Below are 17,386 nucleotides of genomic sequence, written 5' to 3' on the forward strand. Positions count from 1 at the left end.
TAATAATAATAATAATAATAATAATAATAATAATAATAATAATAATAATAATAATAATAATAATGTGCAATATATCTTCTGATATGGGCTAAGTAGTGGTCAATAATTCGGTTTAGAGTCTACCAAAGTAATATCAATTAAGTTTTGTGGGCCCTCTGATATTTACAAATTGGTATTAAGTTGTTAAAATAAAATTAAAATGTAATTTTTTGTAATCAAAGCATACGGTTTATTGCAAAAAGATTAATGTGCAAGAATTTATATCTAATCAATTCAAAGTCATATATAGTCATGCAAAGTTATATATAGTTATGAATTGAGCAATATCAATTAAGTTTTGTGGGGCCTATGATATTTACAAATGGGTATTGAATTGTTAAAATAAAATTAAAATGTCATTTTTTTTTAATCAAAGCATACGGTTTATTGCAAAAAGATTAATGTGCAAGAATTTATATCTAATCAATTCAAAGTCATATATAGTCATGCAAAGTCATATATAGTCATGAAAAATCGTTATTAATCTTTTTTTTTGATAAAAAAGAGAGTAATAGTTGATTTAAAATATGCCTAGAATTTTTAGACACTAATTTTTTATTTCTTACTCTTATTTTTTAATTAAGTCAATCACTTTTTCAACTCCCAATACACTTATTTAACATTTTATTAAAACTCGTGCTACAAAAATTGATGCACACTTTTATGGAACGGATAAAGTATTAATTTACAAGACAACTCAATTTGCAAGTCATTATTTGACTTATGTGACAATGCCGCGTGGAAGTCAAATCATTGAGCCACAAACTTTGACTTCTACTCAAATAACTATTAATTCATCAAAAATATTATAAAAACTTATTTTCGAGGATTAGTTTAGATGGATAAAAGTAAGTGTTAATAGATAAAAATACCCACTTTCTTAAGTTTTTTATGAAAGGGTCTTCTTTAATAAAAACATGTATTCTATTGATTCTTAGATAAATTCAATCAAAAATAGTTTTTATAAAAAATTTAGACAACCCAAAATTCTTTTCCATATTTTTGAATTATTTCAAAAACTAAATTATTATTCCAATCAAGTCAATAAAGCATAATTAAAAAAAATGGCATAACAAGGTAGTGAAAGCATGAAATTGAATGACATTATCAACTAATTTCTAAAAAAAAATCATGAACGTCAAAGTTGTAAAATTTCTTTCGAATAATATAATTTATTAAAAATGGACGTGTATCAATAATAAACTAAGTAAAGATCTTCTATATTTGTTATAGAAAAGTCGGGATATCACACGAGCTGATAGGATTACCATATAAATAAATATATTCTATTAACAACAAATTAAAAATAGATAGAGGAAATAGTACCATGAAAAGAGTTTCCATTTATATCAAGATAAACAAGTGAACACAGATTTCCAATTTCTAGTGGAATGCTGCCTTCGAGTCCCACAAGTCATACCCCAGCTAGAGTTCTAAATAAGTCACTCTATTATCCATGTGAAAAAGAGATTACACTGCTCCAATTATTTTTCAAAATATTAGAGTATGTTTTCCTTTTTCTTTTATCGAGAAAATATATTACTCAACTTTTTTTTTTATATAAATCTATTTCATATTGCACATGGAGTGACAAAGGAATTAGACAAATTGCATATCTTATATGAACACACGTATAGACAAATTTCCTTGCAATTTATTAACACTCAAATTGTTTTGGGCTGATGAGGTCGGCTTTTGGGCTGCTGGTGCTGGGAGTTTTTGGTTTTCAATGAAGGATGAGTTTTTTGGGGTGGTGCGAGCTGTTGGGAGTTGGCAGCATAACACTTTGATCGAGCAGTTGGTGGGTTTCTTCGCAGTTGTTCTGTCGAACACCTGGGGCGCGGTGGTGGATGTTCTCGGCCTTTTTGGTCAAACACTTGGTGGGCATGTGGTGCTAGTTCGTTGTTCTCGGTTGAACTGCTGCTGGTTTTACGTGGAGGAGGCTGGCTTGCCAGCGTGCTTTTTCGAGGGTACACAAGGTTATTTAGTTCTCGGCGACGGCATCTCACCGGCCGAAACTACTAGCTTTTCTTCCTTGGTAATTTCGGCGACGGAGTATAACCGGCCGATTTTTTACCCCTTGGATTTGGAGTCTAGTTTCTTGGTTAGCTCACGGCGACGGCGTATAACCGGCTGTGTTGCTTCCTTTTGTTTGTTTTGTTTGTCCGAGCTAACGGCGACGGCGTCTAACCGGCCGCGTAGCTTCTTCTTTTTGGCAATTTGGCGACGGCGTCTCACCGGCCTTTTGCCCCAGCTTGGTTTTTTTTTCTTTTCTTTTTATGTGGGATGAGAGCCGGGTTGGTTTGGGGACGATGGTTAGGCCGGAGTTCCGGAAACTTATCCTGCCGCTCTCACTCCCTCTTTCTTGGTTGTTTAGACGGGTACTCTTTTTCCTTGTTACGGTTTTTCCCCCTGGGTTTTCCGTAAAAAGGTTTTAACGAGGCTCGGTCCTTAGTCTGCTTTCTAGTGCTTTCAAGGGTTTCTTAGGTTTTTTATTTTCCTTTATATAATATCGCATTTTATATATTAACACTCAAATTGTTAGACTCAAAAATACACCCTCTCATAAATATTGATGGAATGGGGCCACTAAAGTGATTTGCATTTAGATGAAATATGTCCAAAGATTTCCAAACTGTTATTTGAGAAAATAAGAATTTGAAGGGATGTCATGTTGCACATGGAGAATGGAAGCTCACCATTTAATTTGTTGGAAGAGAGGTCTAGCCACTGCAAATTCGATAGATTCTCAATGGCAGGGGCGGAGCTAGGGGTGGGGCAGGGGGGTCACTGGGCCCCCCTGGGATTTTAAAAAATACTAGGATATTTTTGTAATTTTGTATTAAAAATAAAAAATATATAATTTTATCTACATCATTATCTCGTTGAGCTATTTTATACTGTAATTGATATGTAAACTTTAGAGTTAAGACTTTTAGAATAAGTAAAAACATAATTAATTTATGCATATCATGCTTGGATTGGATTCTAGAGATTTTTTTTTGAATTTGATATTGAAAGTTACTTTGCCTTATAAAGTTTCATGGGATTTTGGAAAATAAAATCACAAACTATTTTGAATTTGCAATTTTAACGTCTTTTGAGTGTGCATGGCGAATTAAATCACTATTTTTTTCAAGTTTTGCAATTTTGTCCCCCTGTTTTTTTCGATCGCTAGAGTATTGAATTGGAGCTTACATGATTAGTAAAAACGACGACGTTTTTGTGAGGCTTAAACGACATCGTTTCGTACCATTTCAATTAAAAATTTCTCCAAATTAGAGACTGTATCATGTATTTGCATAGGCCATTCGATATGAGCGGAAGAGAGCTAACTCGATATGAACGTGAGTGGTCTCGTAATGAACTCAGTATGTGTAGCTAAGCCCCATACCCAAAGAGGAAAGTCCAATCCCTCCCTGAATATAGATAGAAGTTGAGCCAGAAAAAGGGCGGTTTGCCGGATAGATCAAAATTCAACCGGATAAGCTCACCACATGTTCTCTGAGGCCTGCCGCCGCTAAATCACCCTACCTTTCTAACTCTTCGTCTTAAGAAATATATAATATTCAATATTTAGTAATTTTATTATAAAATACATCGTAACATGAATATGAGCTTGAAAATCTGTTAAAATGTGTTTTTTGTAATTTAAATAATATTATAATTGTGCTATTGATTATTATTTTTTTTTAATTTAATTTAATTTTTATTTTTTAATTTAATTATTAATTTTCTTTTAAAAAAAATTTGGGCCCCCCTGAATCGAAAGTCTGGCTCCGCCCCTGCTCAATGGTGGATGGTATTGGACCTGAAAATTGGATAAGCATTAAAGATTCGCTTTAAAGATGGAGCATAGTAAGAAAGACATTTTGTTTTGTACTTGAAAACATACGCTGAAACTTTATTATTTGCTAAATGCCTCTAAAGTATAAATCAATTAGCAATGCACACAAGATATTTTGTTACAAATCTTATATTTCCCTGTATCACGAAGACATGCACACCAAGTATACTTGATGACATCATAATTTAACAAATCATCTGTTAACATTGAGAAACTAGAAGATCCAATATGGCTGGAAACAAAAAATCCAACTGTTGTTAGAGTATTTATCTAACTAAGCATAAAAGAATTGATTTGATTATTCCCAAGATATACATAATCAATCTCTTTGATTGCCAAGTCGTAAAAGAATTGATTTGATTATTATAACACGACCACAAAAATAATAAGTATAATTAGAACACTATATTTAATGGTTCGTTTTTGTCAATTTGAATACATTATTAGGTTAATATTAAATGGTAATTGTTCAATCCAAATAATTTTGACTCGGTTCAATTTAGTCTTGGCAATGGTTCAATTAAGTGAGGCCTCTGATATTTACAAATTGGTTTTCAGTAATTGGTTTTCAGTTGTTAAAATAAAATTAAGTTTTGTGGGCCCTCTGATATTTACAAATTGGTATTAAGTTGTTAAAATAAAATTAAAATGTCATTTTTTTTAATCAAAGCATACGGTTTATTGCAAAAAGATTAATGTGCAAGAATTTATATCTAATCAATTCAAAGTCATATATAGTCATGCAATGTTATATATAGTTATGTTAAGCTTTGTGGGCCCTCTGATATTTACAAATTGGTATTAAATTGTTAAAATAAAATTAAAATATCATTTTTTTTAATCAAAGCATACAGTTTATTGCAAAAAGATTAATGTGCAAGAATTTATATCTAATCAATTCAAAGTCATATATAGTCATGCAAAGTTATATATAGTTAATTTCATAACGAAGCGTGACTCAATTGATAAAGTTCTCCACTTCCAATTAATAGATTAGGGATTTGAATCACTATTGGGAAAAATGAAAAATCGTTATTAATCTTTTTTTAATAAAAAAGAGAGTAATAGTTGATTTAAAATATGCCTAGAATTTTGGAGACTAGAAGCCTACAAATGCCCTTTATATTCAAATCTAAAACTGTTCTTGTGAGCCTAGAATTTTTGAAGACTACTTACTCCGGCCCATAAGAGTGTGCATTGTCATTTTTGGACACTACTACACCACTAATTTTTTATTTTTTACTCTTATTTTTTAATAAGTCAATCACTTTTTCAACTCCCAATACACTTATTAACATTTTATTAAAACTCGTGCTATAAAAAATGATGCACACTTTTATGGAACGGATAAAGTATTAATTTACAAAACAACTCAATTTGCAAGTCATTATTTGACTTATGTGACAATGCCGCGTGGAAGTCAAATCATTGAGCCACAAAATTTGACTTCTACTCTAACTATTAATTCATCAAAAATATTATAAAAACTTATTTTTGAGAATTAGTTTAGATGGATAAAAGTAAGTGTTAATAGATAAAAATGCCCACTTTCTTAAATTTTTTATGAAGGGGTCATCTTTAATTATTAAAATAGGATTATATTAAAAAGAAAAGAGAAAAAGCAGCAGAACCTAAACCCTTGAAAGCACAGAAAAGCAGACTAAGGGTCGAGCCTCGTTAAAACCTCAGCAAGAGGAAAAAGAGTACTCGTCTAAAAAGAAAAAAATTGTTAGAAGCTGAGTTGGGAGAATTTCAGAAACTCCGGCCGTACCATCGCTCCTAGATAATCCCGGCTTCCCAATGAAAAAAATGCTTTGGAAGAAGGGGTCATCTTTAATAAAAACATGTATTCTATTGATTCTTAGATAAAAATATCATTCAATCAAAAATAGTTTTTATAAAAAATTTAGACAACCCAAAATTCTTTTCCATATTTTTGAATTATTTCAAAAACTAAATTATTATTCCAATCAAGTCAATAAAGCATAATTAAAAAAAATGGCATAACAAGGTAGTGAAAGCATGAAATTGAATGACATTATCAACTAATTTCTAAAAAAAAAAAAATCATGAACGTCAAAGTTGTAAAATTTCTTTGGAATAATATAATTTATTAAAAATGGACGTGTATCAATAATAAACTAAGTAAAGATCTTGTAATACCCCGATTTCTTCTTAATAGGATTTCACGAGAATACTTGAATTTAGAATAAGTAGATTCTCGCCCGGATAAATTATTATATTTCTTTTCGAAAAAGTATTCCTTTTAATAATAGATTTTATCAAATTATTTGAAGGCAATGTGCTTATATTTTCTATCTCAATAAATTATTTTGAGGTTGGGCTTTGTAAACAATTTGCAAAGGCTTACTTATTTAAGAAGCCCAGTTCCTCATTAAGAGGACCGAACATATACATATATATGTGTCTTTGTTATAAACTAGAGAGAAGCGAGAGAATATAGTAGAGAATACCAATGAAGTTCTTATGAAGCTCACAACACACCCATATTTATAGGTGTTAAACCAAGTGTGAACGTCCGGTGTGAACGTTCACACACGTCCGGTGTGAACGGAGGACAGTCAACTCCGGTGGCTTGAAGATGTCAAGTGTTATTCTCCCTCTAGGTTTCTTGGTCAACACACATAAGATATATCTAGAAGATATATTTACAACACTTCCCCTTGATTGACCAATCTGCCGATCTCGTGTACCAACTTTCTGAATGTCGATGTTGGTAATGCCTTGGTGAATAAGTCCGCCAGATTTTCACTTGAGCGAATTTGTTGCACGTCAATATCGTAACCCTTTTGAAGGTCGTGTGTGTAGAAGAGCTTTGGAAAAATATGCTTCGTCCTATCTCCTTTGATGTATCCTTCCTTGAGTTGCGTGATGCAATCAGCATTGTCTTCATATAAAACAGTTGGTTTGGCCTTTGATGAAGCTAACCCGCACGACTCTTGGATATGACTCGTCACATTTCTCAACCATACACATTCTCGACTTGTTTCGTGGATTGCAATGATTTCAGAATGATTTGAGGATGTTGCAGTCAAGGTTTGTTTCACAGACTTCCATGATATAGCAGTTCCACCACATGTGAAAATATATCCAGTTTGTGACTTAGCTTCATGTGGATCGGATAAAAATCCTGCATCCGAATACCCCACTAGAGTATTATCAGAATTTTCTTGATAATATAATCCAAGGTCAATGGTACCCTTTAGATAACGTAGAATGTGCTTAACACCATTCCAATGTCTCAAAGTGGGTGCAGAGCTAAATCTTGCTAGAAGATTAACAGAAAAAGCTATATCTGGTCTAGTATTATTAGCCAGATAAGTCAATGCTCCAATTGCACTTAGATATGGTACTTCAGGACCAAGTATCGTTTCACCCTCTTCAATTGGTCGAAATGGATCTTTCTTAGTATCAAGAGATCTAACGACCATTGGTGATGCTAATGGATGTGCATTATCCATATAGAAGCGTTTTAACACTTTTTCTGTATATGTGGATTGATGGATAAACGTACCTCCACGGATACGTTCCATTTGCAAACCAAGACAAAACTTTGTCTTTCCCAAATCTTTCATCTCAAATTCTTTCTTCAAATATTCAGCAGTTTTATTGAGCTCTTCAGGAGTCCCAATTAAATTTAAATCATCAACATAAACTGCTATGATTGCAAATCCACTTTCGGTTTTCTTAATGAAAACACAAGGGCAGATATCATCATTCTTGTATCCTTCTTTCAAAAGATACTCGCTCAGTCTATTGTACCACATACGACCAGACTGTTTCAACCCATACAACGATTTTTGCAGTTTAATTAAATACATGCTTTTGGGTTGTGACTGAAATCCTTCAGGAATTTTCATATATATGTCAGTATCTAATGACCCATATAGATAAGCAGTCACTACATCCATAAGGCGCATATCAAGCCTTTGTGACACAGCCAGACTAATCAAAAATCTAAAAGTAATAGCGTCCATTACTGGAGAGTATGTTTCCTCATAATCAATTCCTGGTTTTTGTGAGAAACCTTGTGCTACGAGTCTTGCTCTATATCTCGTAACTTCATTTTTCTCGTTTCTCTTTCTAACAAAAATCCATCTATATCCAACAGGGATTTTAGATTCCGAAGTTAAGGCTATAGGCCCAAATACTTTCCGGTTATCACAGGAATTTAATTCCCTTTCTATAGCTTCTTTCCACTTAGGCCAATCAAGTCTATGTTTGCATTCTGCAACAGACTTTAGTTGAGGATCCTCATTTAAAACATGAAGAGCTATATGAAAGGCAAATATATCATCAACAATGATATTTTCTCTCTCTAGTATCTGATGTAAATAATTTATTGAGATCTCATGATTTTCAGATACTTGTAATTCTTCAGGAATTACATCACTTTCATTTGATTGATTAGTCGTTTTCGTCATTGTTTGGTTTCCATCTTGCCCCTTTCTTTTTCTAGGCATAGAATCTTTGGAACCAACTGGTCGACCACGTTTTTGACGAATTTTGGACTCATTTGCTGCCAAAGCTATTTGTCCTTCAGGGACATCAATTTTAGCTAGAGTATTTGCAGCATGTATGTGAGATTGTGTCACTTTTCTTGTATCTACAAAAGCATCAGGAATTTGATTTGCAATATTTTGCAAATGAATGATCTTTTCATTTTCTTGTTCACATTGATTTGTTCTAGAATCAAAATGTGATAAGTTTTTCTCATTTCAAGAGATTTCCTTGTGCTTTTCTGGATGTAGATTTATTCCTCCTAATGTTGGAAATGTCATTTCATCTAAATGACAATCTGCAAAACGTGCAGTAAATAAATCACCTGTTAAAGGTTCTAGATACCTTATAATCGATGGTGAATCAAATCCAACATATATCCCAAGTCTTCGTTGGGGACCCATTTTTGTTCGTTGTGGGGGTTGCAATTGGGACTTGAACCGCGCAACCAAAAGTTCGTAAGTGAGAAACATCAGGTTCTCGGCCAAAGATAATTTGCATTGGGGAGTATTCATGATTTGTTGATGGCCTTAGTCGAACTAATGTTGCAGCATGTAATATGGCATGACCCCAAACAGTAGTTGGTAGTTTTGATTTCATAAGTAATGGTCTAGCACTAATTTGAAGACGTTTAATAAATGATTCCGCTAAACCATTTTGAGTATGGACATGAGCTACTGGATGTTCAATCTCAATTCCAATAGCCATACAATAGTTATCAAATGCTTGAGATGTAAACTCACCAGCATTATCAAGACGAATTCTTTTAATTGAATTGTCTGGGAATTGAGCTCTTAATTTTATGATTTGAGCAAGTAGTCTAGCAAATGCTGCATATCTAGTAGAAAGCAAGCATACATGTGACCATCTAGAAGAAGCATCAATCAATACCATAAAGTATCGAAAAGGTCCACAAGGTGGATGTATAGGTCCACAAATGTCTCCTTGAATTCTTTCTAGGAAAGATGGAGATTCAGTATTAACCTTCGTATATGAAGGTCTAATAACTAACTTGCCTTGCGCACAAGCATCACATGGGAATTCCTTTGTAGAAAGAATCTTTTGATTCTTTATATTGTGCCCATATGAATTATTGATTATTCGGCGCATCATAGTCGCTCCAGGATGTCCAAACCTATCATGCCAAAGCTTAAAGCTTTTTGTATCATTGAACTTTATGTTCATGACATGGTTTGTCTCAATTGCTTTTATGAATGTGTAATACATTCCAGAAGGTAGTGTTGCTAATTTTTCTTTTGTCAGCTTATAGCCTGAAACAAAAGAATTTATGCAAAGATATTCATTTCTACCTTTCACATAATTGTCTCGATGTGGTATCCATTATTTCGGATATCCTTGAAACTTAGTAAGTTACTTACTAAAGTGCAGGGCATTTTCAATATCTAATTTAGTATCATTTGGCAAAATGATACAAGCTCTTCCGGAGCCTTCAATGATTTTTGATGCACCTGATATTATGTTAACATTATTCTCATCTAATGTCAACTTAAGGAAATACTTCTTCTTTTGAAGAATAATATGTGTATTTATTTACCAAGACAAATATCACAATATTTCATATGATATTAATATATATATATATATATTCATGCCTTGTTAAAAACCTCTCCGTAAAAACCCCATGGGAAAAATTTGGTAGAGGAAAAGAGTACAAGATATATATATTTACTCATATATTACACTAGTTGTCTTAAAAACCTTAACTAAGAAAACCTCGTAGGAAAAAACTTAGTAAGGAAAAAAGAGTACAACCATTCGACCTTTAGAGCCGTTTGACCTTCAAGGTCTAATTTTCAAGAGCATGTAATATGGATTGCTCTTGAAGAGTATGTAATATTCTTCATGGAATATTGATTGTGCTACATCGGGAGCAACAATATGAATCAAATAGATAAAGATTCAAGGATATGTTATCCAAATATTTAATTTACTTGCTCTTAGAGCATGTAATATTCTTCAGGAATATTACTTGTGCTACTTTAATAGCATCAATTTAAGATTTTGAATGTAATATTCTTTAGGAATACTACTTGTGCCATTTAAATAGCACCAATTTAATTTTCAAGATCATTTTAAAAAAATAGATTGTATATATGTAATATATTACAGAATATAATATATCAAAATTCGAAATAAGAGCATAAAAAATTACGAAATTACAAATAATTTGTAATGTATTCCATGTGCCATTACAATCAATTTTATGCTAAGAAAGAAATTAAGATTAACTAATAAAATAGTGATGCATTAGTCAGATACAGACAGCTTTAGCAAAGGATCCAAATTCTTATTTTTTCCTTGTTTCGTGCAGTGGTCTAGACACGGACAAGCGTGAATTAATTAGCTTCCTATACTCATGTTATTTCATCCAAAATATTATTTTCTTGTATGTCTTCTACACCACATCCACATACATATGATTCATTATGTATAGGCGACCACACACTTGGTTTAATATGCACAATTTCCTGGAATCGCAACAATTATCTAAGCAAGCTTTTAATTATCTAGAAAAAATAATTGATGGCACTTCAATATTGTTGTCGTTTTTGTTTGAGTTGATTCAGAAGTAATACATTCAATTTACCTTACTATATCAGGTGTTCTGTGAGACAGCATTTGATGGTGGAAAACCATACAATTTCAAAGTAACAATTCAAATATCACTTCTATAATCGAATATGAATTACCTTATCGGAAAGACACGATTCTTTCCTAGGGCATACCTCCATCATTGAGTCAATCGATTAGAGAGATGAGAGAACTAGAACTATCGTGCTGATAACGTGTTATAAACTAGAGAGAAGCGAGAGAATATAGTAGAGAATACCAATGAAGTTCTTATGAAGCTCACAACACACCCATATTTATAGGTGTTAAACCAAGTGTGAACGTCCGGTGTGAACGTTCACACACGTCCGGTGTGAACGGAGGACAGTCAACTCCGGTGGCTTGAAGATGTCAAGTGTTATTCTCCCTCTAGGTTTCTTGGTCAACACACATAAGATATATCTAGAAGATATATTTACAACAGTCTTGAGTTTTTGTATGAGTTTTTAATCTTTTACTTGGGGCTTTAAAATTGACACATTACATGGTTATCAATTAGTTTTAATGCATGATAGGGGTACTTCCACGTCCCCACTCTTCTCCTGTAAGAGTCCTCAGCAATACTCAAACTCTACACCAAACCAAACTCCATCATATTATCTTCTAATTCCCAGCAAACACACACAACAACAAGCTGCACTCACAGGTGCTAACTCAAACACAGCAGCATCCCTTACTCGATACCATCATCGCTACAGCAAAAACACTGCTTTATTGCAAAATCCTTGAAAAAGGTTTGCTCTTGCACCATTCTATTCATGATATATATATATATATATATATATATATATATATATATATATATGCGCATAATTACCCAACAATCTACCTACCATGTTTTGTTAAAAAGAAGCTATCTTTCTGTGTTGTGGTGTGTGTGATGCTGGGTGCGTGAGTTGCAGTTACTGTTGTTCTGGGTAGATGGTGCAGGCAGGGGCTCGAGTGATGTTGTGAGAGATGAGGTGAGTCGGCTGAGGGAGAATCGGAGACGGCGACAGCGGCTGGTGTTGTTCGCCGATCGAGAAAAAGGAAGCGAAGGCAGCAGTGCTGCTGTGTTCACCGCGGCGGCGCGGTTACTGCTGTTGTCGCCGGCGTGGCTGTCGTCACGTGTAGAAGGAGAGAAGGAGGGGAGGCGGGATAGAGTCGGCGGCGGCGGCGGTATTTCGAGCTGCTGGCCGAAATTCAGAGGGGAGGAAGAGGCGGTTTAGGGAGAATCGGAGATGGTGGTGATGAATCGCGGCGGCGGTAGCCTATTGGCGCCGTCCGTTCGTCGATCGGGAGAGAAGGTGGCTGAGCGACGCTGCTGCTGTGCCGTGACGGCAAGGCGATGCTCCGACTGCCTCTCCCTTGAAATCGAAGGAAAGGGTTTGGGATTTTGGGGATTTCCTTTTTGAGAGAGAGAGAAGCAAGATAGGGGAAGGGGGAGCCGCGACGGCGATATAGCTGTCGTCGCCGGCGATGGAGAAGTGGCGAGGTGGCTGGTGAGAGAGAGAGGGCCGAGAGAGGAGAAGGGCGTGTGTTTTGGTGAGAGAGAGAGAGACAGGAGGCGTAGAGAAGGAGAGATAAGGGGGTTTTGACTTATGAAATTGTTTTGGGCTTGTTTGTTTATTATTTTGGGCCTATACTTTTAATTCAAGTTGGGCTGATTTGATTAATTGAGTTGGGTTTTATTTTAAGGTTTTGGGCTAATTTATTTCTTTAAATCAGCCTTTACTCAAATATCTTTAATTAGTTGAGTAATTTGGATAATGATTTAATGGTCTAATTATTTAATTAGACTCTATAATTTGAGTTTTGAAAATCCGGGCGCAGAATATTAAGATTTAGCAGCTTTGTAGAATCGTTAGTTCATACGATATTTTGAGACCTATTAAGATTAGATTGTCTTGTAGGTCCACTTGAGAGAAGGAATTAGCATTGCTTTTACAAGAAGAGAATTGTACATCTTTTATCTACGAGCTTGTTCTATCAAGGTGGGTTTTTATTTTCCAATGTATGTTTTGAGTTATTGAGCTCTAAATTGTTTTTATGCAAATGCAAATGAATGTCCATGTTAAAATGATTTTATCTCTCTATTGTTTAAAGTGCTCCTATGTTCTCTAACGATCGGGTCCTAGCCGGCGTAGCGATTGGATCGCCCTGGTTAGGATTGTGTACACACAAGGGGGTATTGTGGGCTGCTCCTACTTGCCTCAGACTGTCAGACTTGGGCTGCTCCCATTTCTGAAACATGCATGGTAGTGGACCTCTGTGGGCTGCTCCCACAAGTTCACATAATAGGCGAAGCACCAGTAGAGAGAAGACTGAAAATGGATCCACAATTTATTTTAAGTATGCATGGAATGCTTTCTAATATTTCTATGTTATACTGTTCATAGCATGGATTATTCTTTAAATGGATTTTTCAAATGTTTTCAAATGGCTAAACCCACTGAGTATATTAGTACTCAGCCCTGCAATTGTTTTCAAAACCTTTTGCAGGTTGAGCGGCAGATGGTGACGTGCGAAGCTGAGGGAGGGTGTTGCTGTATTTCCAAATGAATGTCAAGAATAAATTCCGCTGCCATAGTATTCACTAAGATGGATATTAATTGAGATTAACTATTTTAATATGAACTCCTGATGTTATCGCTTTCCTAGCGATTATTCCTCTCATATATTATTCGCTTAGTACTAAATGATATCTTTTTGTCTCAGACCTCCGAACTTTTGATCCTGGTTGGGAGAATTTCTATCTTAATTGCCGTATTCATTATCCTTCAATTACGAAATTCCTTTATTATGAATGTGTCACCCAAATCTAAGGACATATCACCTATTTTATCCGAGCAAAGTCTAGAAATCCCATTAAGTAGCACATTTCCTATTCTCCCGGGAACGAGGGCTGTCACAGATCTTCTATATTTCTTATAGAAAAGTCGGGATATCACACAAGCTGATAGGATTACCATATAAATAAATATATTCTATTAACAACAAATTAAAAAACAGATAGAGGAAATAGTACCATGAAAAGAGTTTCCATATTAACGACGGGCAATAAACTTTGACTTAAGCATAAGACTAAATGTGCATCACATATTATTTCCAATTCTCATGGTTAGTTACGATATACCAAACTCTTTCACTAAAGTTTTGGCTTAAAGAGTAGTGCAGACATACCATTTAAAGAGGCGCCACCAAGGTATAGTTCACGGAGACTTGTGATGTTCAAGATTTGTCTTGGAAATGGTCCACTAAGATTGTTTCCTCTCATGTCTAATATCTCTAGATTATTAAGATTATCAATCTCTTTCGGAATACCACCTGTGAAATTGTGTCAAATCATGGTAACTATTTTTGAATCGGGTGTAATAATATGTTACAAATAGTATGAACTACAAATTAAATCATAAGTATTAGAAAAATAGTTAGTGATGTGTTTTTCCTAATTATATGAAAGTGAATATATCATATGGGATAAATTGTAAACAATTCCATTTAGATCGATGCAAATTGAGTCAATAATAGAGAGAGAGAGAAAGAGATAATAATAATAATAATAATAATAATAATAATAATAATAATAATAATAATAATAATAATAATAATAATAATAATAATAATAATAATAATAATAATAATAAAGTCCACCTGTGAAATTGAGCCCACCAACAGTAATGCATGAGCAATATATCTTGTGATATGGGCTAAGTTGTAAACAATTCGGTTTAGAGTCTACTAAAGTAATCATGAGCAATAGTCTTAATTAAGTTAAGTGGTCTCTCTGATATTTACGAATTGGTTATAAGTTGTTAAAATAAAATTAAAAAGTCATTTATTTAATCAAAGCATACGGTTAATTTATTGCTAATTAGGTTAATCCTTTGTTGGTACGTTTTTTCTTTCTTTCCTTTTTTAATAAATCTCTATTTTAATTGCTAAGGTTAATCCTTTGTTCAACTGTAAACCGAGTCAAAGCAGTAATATACAATGTTCAAAGAACAGACAATAGGACAGAAAAGTGACGATAAATATGATTAACAATTGGCTTATTAGAAATAACAATAAAGGTGGTTAATGCCTCAGACCAAATATCTCAATAAAAAAATTTAGCAAAAAAGTAACAACGTACCACTTAAAGAGATGTTGGCAATGTTTAATTCACGAAGAGTCGTGACATTCCAAAGTTGTCTTGGTAATCGTCCATTGAGATTGTTGTCGCTCATGCTCAATACCTCTAAATAATTAAGATAACCAATCTCTTTCGGAATATCACCTGTGAAATAATGTCAAGTTAAAAAATTATGTTTGATTATAAAGTATATTAGTGATATACCACTTCAAACTGCTCCCCTATCTTGCAAATGCAGAAAAAGGAGTTGGGTGGACTATATAAGTAAAATTTTTGGATACCTTGATAAATACTATTATGTGAGCTAATATCCCATTACAAGGGTGAGACTGAAAAAATTCAAATAATGAAAATAAAAATATTCATACGATCAATTATGAAATGTAAATTAACGTTGTCCAACTATATGAAATTAAGTGAATATATGTATCTCTTGTGATATTTTGAGTACTTAAAGTGATCTTTCAAAACTTGTTGAACCTATATATAATGGTTATTAGATTTGACATCAAAATCCGTTTCTTCTCAAACCCCAAAACGAGAAAAATGAGTAATAATTATGACAAAATGGTAAATTCTAATCATCTTTTTTCATATGATGGATATAATGTAAAGAGTAATGCTAAATAGCCAAATTGTGGCCACCCACAATTCACTTAAAAAAAATTACAAAAAAATAACTATAATGTAGAGAATACAATAAAATAACTAAATCCTATTTTTATTTAAAAAAATAAATTAAACAAATTGAAATTTTCCCTATTAAACTAAATTGTGGGTGGCCACAATGTGGTTGCATAGATTTATTGAACTGTAAAACAATGCAAAGCTTGAAAACAAAGCATGAAATTGAATGACGTTATATATCATCAATTGATTTCGAGATAATCAGTTAAATTATTAGTATAAAGACAAGAGCATACCTTTCAAATTGTTCTGGTGAAGGTATAATTCCTTAAGCTGTGTGATGTTCCCAATTTCTCGAGGGACATTTCCACCAAAGTTGTTCATTGCCAAGTCAATACTCTCAAGTTGTGTACATTGACCCAAACTCAATGGTATATCTCCCTCCAATTTGTTCGCCCACAGGCTAAGTAGTTTGAGTCTTTGAAGGTTGTTATGCGAGCAAATGTCTTTTGGTAAGCGGCCTGATAAAGTATTATGGAATAAAATACACCTTCCGTATGCAAAAAATATAAATACCTTAAATAGCTTCGGCACAGATTTTAAGAATTTTATTAAGTTTTTATTATGTGTATAATACTACTATAATTTAATTTAAAATAATTCCCCGTCGAAATACTCACTAGCTTTTTATATTTGGAGACTACAATACATCAAATCTAGATTTAGGTGCATGCCCGATTTTATTGTTAGATTGAACATCTGAATAAAGAATCAGTATTAATAAAGTTGAAAGTAAAATGAGAAAAGAATAATTAAATTTTTTAGCTATATATACATCACGTTACCGAGGAACCGAAAAATATCATTAGAGGCAAGAGCCGTAGTTTTGCCATTTTCCCAAAAATCTACGTTTAAACTGAATGACATTGTCAACCAATTTCTGGATTATCAATAGAAATGAAATAGTAAGGTATCAAAGTAGTTAAATTCTCAGTATAGAGATAAGAACATATATACCTCTCAGTATAAATTCCCAAAAACATTATTATTATTATTTCACCTCTTTTGAAGCTGGTATGTTCGATTTTCGGTGCTATATCTTGCAATAAGTAATCGGGTCTCTTAGGCTCATGGAAATGGTCCACTAAGATTGTTGAAACTCATGTCTAACATCTCTAGATTGTGTTAAGTCATGATAACTCGATTTGAATCAGGTATAATGATATGTTACAAATAGTATGAACTCCAAAATCATAAATATTGGAGAAAATTAGTTAGTGGTGTGCTTTTCCTAATTAGTACGCCTTCTCGTGCATCGCGATACACGAACTAAAGTGATTGTTGGCCAATATTTTAATCCAAAGAAAATTTGGTGACGGTCGGCGAAGAGAAATAAACTCGAAGAAATAAAATGTGAACGTCAATGGAGGAAGTTGTGGATATGTCACGACCGGCCTTAATTAAGGATAATTAATCCGGGAAAACCATGACTGGGGAAGGGAAATTACGAAGCGGGTTTAGAAAGGGGTGCATAAAAGAATACTCAAAGAGCTTGGATACGCGTGAAATATTCCTTAAAAAGGAAAAATGCATAGTTTGCATAAAAA

The 17,386-nt window shown here is 33.5% G+C and overlaps 1 protein-coding gene and 1 long non-coding RNA gene across 2 annotated transcripts; one reads left to right on the forward strand and one right to left on the reverse strand.

The window, feature by feature from the left end:
• Nucleotides 1-11,524: 11,524 nt before the first annotated feature.
• On the forward strand, nt 11,525-13,801 carry LOC131006381 (uncharacterized). The gene is made up of 3 exons (XR_009095503.1): nt 11,525-11,772; nt 12,931-13,011; nt 13,520-13,801. It is a non-coding gene; the product is annotated as an uncharacterized LOC131006381 (long non-coding RNA).
• A 364-nt stretch (nt 13,802-14,165) lies between these two features.
• On the reverse strand, nt 14,166-16,307 carry LOC131014090 (probable leucine-rich repeat receptor-like protein kinase At5g63930). The gene is made up of 3 exons (XM_057942015.1): nt 16,076-16,307; nt 15,153-15,296; nt 14,166-14,344 (listed from the first exon to the last, which is right to left on the reverse strand). Exons 1-3 carry the CDS (start codon nt 16,161-16,163, stop codon nt 14,166-14,168), a joined length of 411 nt encoding a protein of 136 aa, XP_057797998.1. The 5' UTR covers nt 16,164-16,307.
• Between the last annotated feature and the right edge of the window lie 1,079 nt (nt 16,308-17,386).

The sequence above is a fragment of the Salvia miltiorrhiza genome, chromosome 1 (assembly GCF_028751815.1).
Source record: "Salvia miltiorrhiza cultivar Shanhuang (shh) chromosome 1, IMPLAD_Smil_shh, whole genome shotgun sequence".
Lineage (NCBI taxonomy): Eukaryota > Viridiplantae > Streptophyta > Magnoliopsida > Lamiales > Lamiaceae > Salvia > Salvia miltiorrhiza.

Excerpts from the sequence above, each read along its gene's own strand:
- LOC131014090 (XM_057942015.1), bottom strand. The coding sequence starts at position 16,163 with ATGAACAACTTTGGTGGAAATGTCCCTCGAGAAATTGGGAACATCACA. Across the intron at positions 15,297-16,075 it reads TCACCAGAACAATTTGAAAG|GTGATATTCCGAAAGAGATT; the intron begins GTATGCTCTTGT and ends ATTATTTCACAG. Across the intron at positions 14,345-15,152 it reads TGCCAACATCTCTTTAAGTG|GTGGTATTCCGAAAGAGATT; the intron begins GTACGTTGTTAC and ends ACAATTTCACAG.